At 42.8% G+C, this 3713-nt stretch overlaps 1 protein-coding gene across 1 annotated transcript; it reads left to right on the top strand.

The window, feature by feature from the left end:
• Positions 1 to 2220: 2220 nt before the first annotated feature.
• Positions 2221 to 3405, top strand: T265_08199 (hypothetical protein; the record flags this gene model as incomplete). Its single annotated transcript, XM_009173928.1, has 1 exon — positions 2221 to 3405. The coding sequence occupies one exon, from the start codon at positions 2221 to 2223 to the stop codon at positions 3403 to 3405; it is 1185 nt and encodes a 394-aa protein (XP_009172192.1).
• Between the last annotated feature and the right edge of the window lie 308 nt (positions 3406 to 3713).

Here is a 3713-nt window from a genome sequence, read left to right as displayed (position 1 = left end):
ATAGATAGATAGATAGATAGATAGATAGATAGATTGATAGATAGATAGATAGATAGATAGATAGGTGGATAATGACAGGTCATTACAATCGGTTCACGGAATAGCGGAAGATGAATGGGGGAACACGCGCGGAAATTTCATTAAGTGGAAGAATTTTCTCAAAGATAGATTGTTAACCTGATGATGAAGAGTGAATTGTAATCCCAACACATCAGCGATACATCATGTAGGTTTTGTGCAAAAGTAGGAGTACTCACTGAGCAGCTATCAAAGAATCTAAGCTTACTGTACCTACACTAAAGGTTAGTGGAGGTGTTGTCAAACATACGGCAATATTTTCGCCTCTAGTTTACAGAATTCTTGTGAAGGTGTGTGGTCCTACGGCGCGTTGTCCTGTTGTCACACTGGCTGTTCAGTATTTCGAATTTTCAAGTATTTGTCGACGAGGATCGATAACACAACTGGCGCCTAGACCATCAGTATGAAATAACGATCGACTGAAAAGGTGAGCTAAAAAGTGACTGGCGAAAAGTTCGGCCTACCCCAGGAACCATTCAGTCGTTCGGGCTGCACAGTCTAAATATACATATGCTGTGTTTTATCCCTTAAAAATTGGAAGTCAGCTTAGGTTAGCCGGGTTTCCAACAGGAAATGAATTCAATGTGACCAAATCTACCAGATGTCTTAAAATGTCTTCTACTAGCAGCATAAATTCCTAAGCTTTAACGACACACAAACCGAGTCCACATATTGGGGAGTTGTGATTGGTCATGAAGATAGTTTGTTGTTTCAACAACGGAACAATTGTATTAGCCAATCGCTTAACAATTACAGAACTTGAGCACATTTTTCCAAACATTTTGCAAACGCAAAAGAGTAACGAGTGAATGTTTAATTTCCAACTCGCTGTCCGAAACCCCAGCTGGAATTTTGACACACAAGTTTCAATGCTGTGCGAGGACATATTTCACAACTCCAACAGTTCCGCGACTGGTGAAGTAGAGATTTCCTAACCCAGTCGACTTTGGAAGGGAATTTAAATCCCGAAGAATCTGACTTTTAGTGCCATCCCCATTGTACCTGTTTGTGGAAACATCTACAAATTGTGTGGAAATGAATATACAGAAGTTCGATATTTTCCACATTCCGCCACAATTCTCTCGTGGCCAATCACACTATTTGAAACGTTGTTTTCCAACCATTTTATCTGGGCATTGAACAGCGCGATTCCTGGACGAAGAATGAATATAATCGCTTAATGTACTATGCATTTCAAATGCAAACTTTTCTGTTTTCTGGTGACATTTTTTGCTGCATTCACGGTTGCTGCACAGAAGGACGATACATTTGTTCCATTGGAAGTATTACGCACGCAAAACAACGTAACGGACTGGCAGCAAACTGGCAATGGAAGCAAAGTACCCCTATCCAAGCGTATGACCACCATTGATTTGACCACATTCATTACGATAGCTCTTTCCATCCTGGATGCCGCTATAATTATTACAAACTTAATCGTCATTATCACTGTTATTATCACTACGCAACTGCATACAATATCAAACTATTTAATTGCTTCGCTAGCAGTCGCGGACTTACTCATTGGGCTATTCGTCTTACCGACGGAGATTGCGGTGAACCACTTTGGTTACTGGCCATTTGACATGAATTGGTTGTGTGAGATGTGGATTTCTTTTAGCATTTTTACGTGCCATGGGTCAATACTGAATTTGTGCTGTATTTCGATCGACCGCTACATCATCGTCGTCCATCCCAGGTTTACAGACCTACTACATTCTCCGGGCACGGCGATCGGTGTTATTGCATTGTGCTGGAGTTTCCCCATCCTCACTGTTAGCACTGCACTAATTGGACCAATCGGTCACACGGCCCATTCCACCGAATGCCGAGTGTCATTGAGTTTGCCATTTCGTGTTTACACTATAGTTGTCTGCTTCGTCATACCACTAGTCCTCCTCGTGTTCATATATTGCCGCGTTGTAGGGGTTATAAAGCAACGCTTGACAAACTCTGGCCTTTCTTACAGTCGACAAGCTAACCCTTTAAATTCGACTGATAAAAGTTCGACTTGGACGTATGAGANTTCTGACTTGTCATGCATCGATAACGAATTTGTGCTGCATTTCGATCGACCGCTACATCATCATCGTCCATCCTAGGTTTACAGACCTACTACATTCTCCACTCATGGCAGTCACAATGATCACACTGTGTTGGAGTTTGCCAATCCTCACTGTAACCAGTGCATTGATTGGACCAGTCGGTCACGTGGCCCATTCAACCGAATGCCGAGTGTCACTGAGTTTGCCATGTCGTGTTTACACTATAGTTGTCTGCTTCGTCATACCACTAGTCCTCCTCGTGTTCATATATTGCCGCGTTGTAGGGGTTATAAAGCAACGCTTGACAAACTCTGGCCTTTCTTACAGTCGACAAGCTAACCCTTTAAATTCGACTGATAAAAGTTCGACTTGGACGTATGAGAGCGGACGTAGGGCGACCGATGAAATAAACTCCCGGAACGGACCTAAACTTATGTCTTTAAATCACCGTCCATCAACAGAAGTTTTGATAAGTAACCGTGCGCAGTTGCGTAATAAAATCAATGAAAATCTCCGACATTCAATTGCTACCGAGCACTACACTGTCCGCCTTGGAAGATATTCACCAGCCACCATAATCACCCTGAATTCCTGTTTGGGACGGGATCAACCAAATTCAAATTATGCCGAGCACCGGAAGCAAGATAGTCGCCTTGAATTAGTCGGAGTGCCCCACAATGGAAGGAACATGTGGATCAACCCGCGGTCGGAGTCATTCAACCGGTTAGCAAACTTCAATGTTTCCCATCAGGATTTGAATGGGCACGATATACTATTATCTGAGCCCCAGAGAGATAAAATTGTTACGCCTGAACTTAAATTACCCCCATCATGCACGCTATTCCGAAAAAGTAGTTCAATGGACTTTGGCGAATTGAAGTATTCCTTGTCTAAACAGCAAAATACTTTGATAAAATCGGTCACACTGGGATGTTTCGCTCAGCTGAAGAACGGCAGGTCGGCTGAGAACCCTCAAGAAAGTGCACAAATGACCAAACTTTTGGCCAGCACCGAAGCAAAGAGGCGACGTCGCATAAAGCAGAATATGAGAGCAGTGAGAATGGTAACAGCCGTAGTCGTCTGCTACTTTGCTTTCTGGTTGCCTTTCTTTGTTTGCTTTATAGCGGAGATCTTTATCGGTGAAATACGTGAGGAAATTACAAGGTATGTCAACATTATCGGTCTCGCCAATAGTGTGTGCAATCCGTTTATTTATGCACTGCTTGACAGGCGCTACTCCAGTGCTTACAGACGAATTCTAAATTGCGAAGCGACCCGTTGACATACTCTTTCTTATTCATTTTTTGTGAAGCTTCATGTGTATACTGGAAGAGGATCTCTTCCGAATGAAATGTTTCGTCCGGTCTTACGACCTAATTGTGGTGGTTGTATTGCAATACGCGGCTTGCTCGAAATTACGAAAAAGGGGGTGACTGTGTTATTTTTGCCCCAGAAGCACGTGGTCGCCAAACTGAGATCAGTACCAAAATTTTCGAGGTTGCTGTTTCAAATCGCTTGTCTCTGCTAAACTTTTATCAAACGTAAAAACCCTAACTAGAAGTATGATCAGAGAAATCCGTGTGGCAATTT

This window comes from Opisthorchis viverrini (genome assembly GCF_000715545.1).
Source record: "Opisthorchis viverrini unplaced genomic scaffold opera_v5_206, whole genome shotgun sequence".
Lineage (NCBI taxonomy): Eukaryota > Metazoa > Platyhelminthes > Trematoda > Opisthorchiida > Opisthorchiidae > Opisthorchis > Opisthorchis viverrini.
This window is presented reverse-complemented; position numbering and strand designations above follow the sequence as displayed.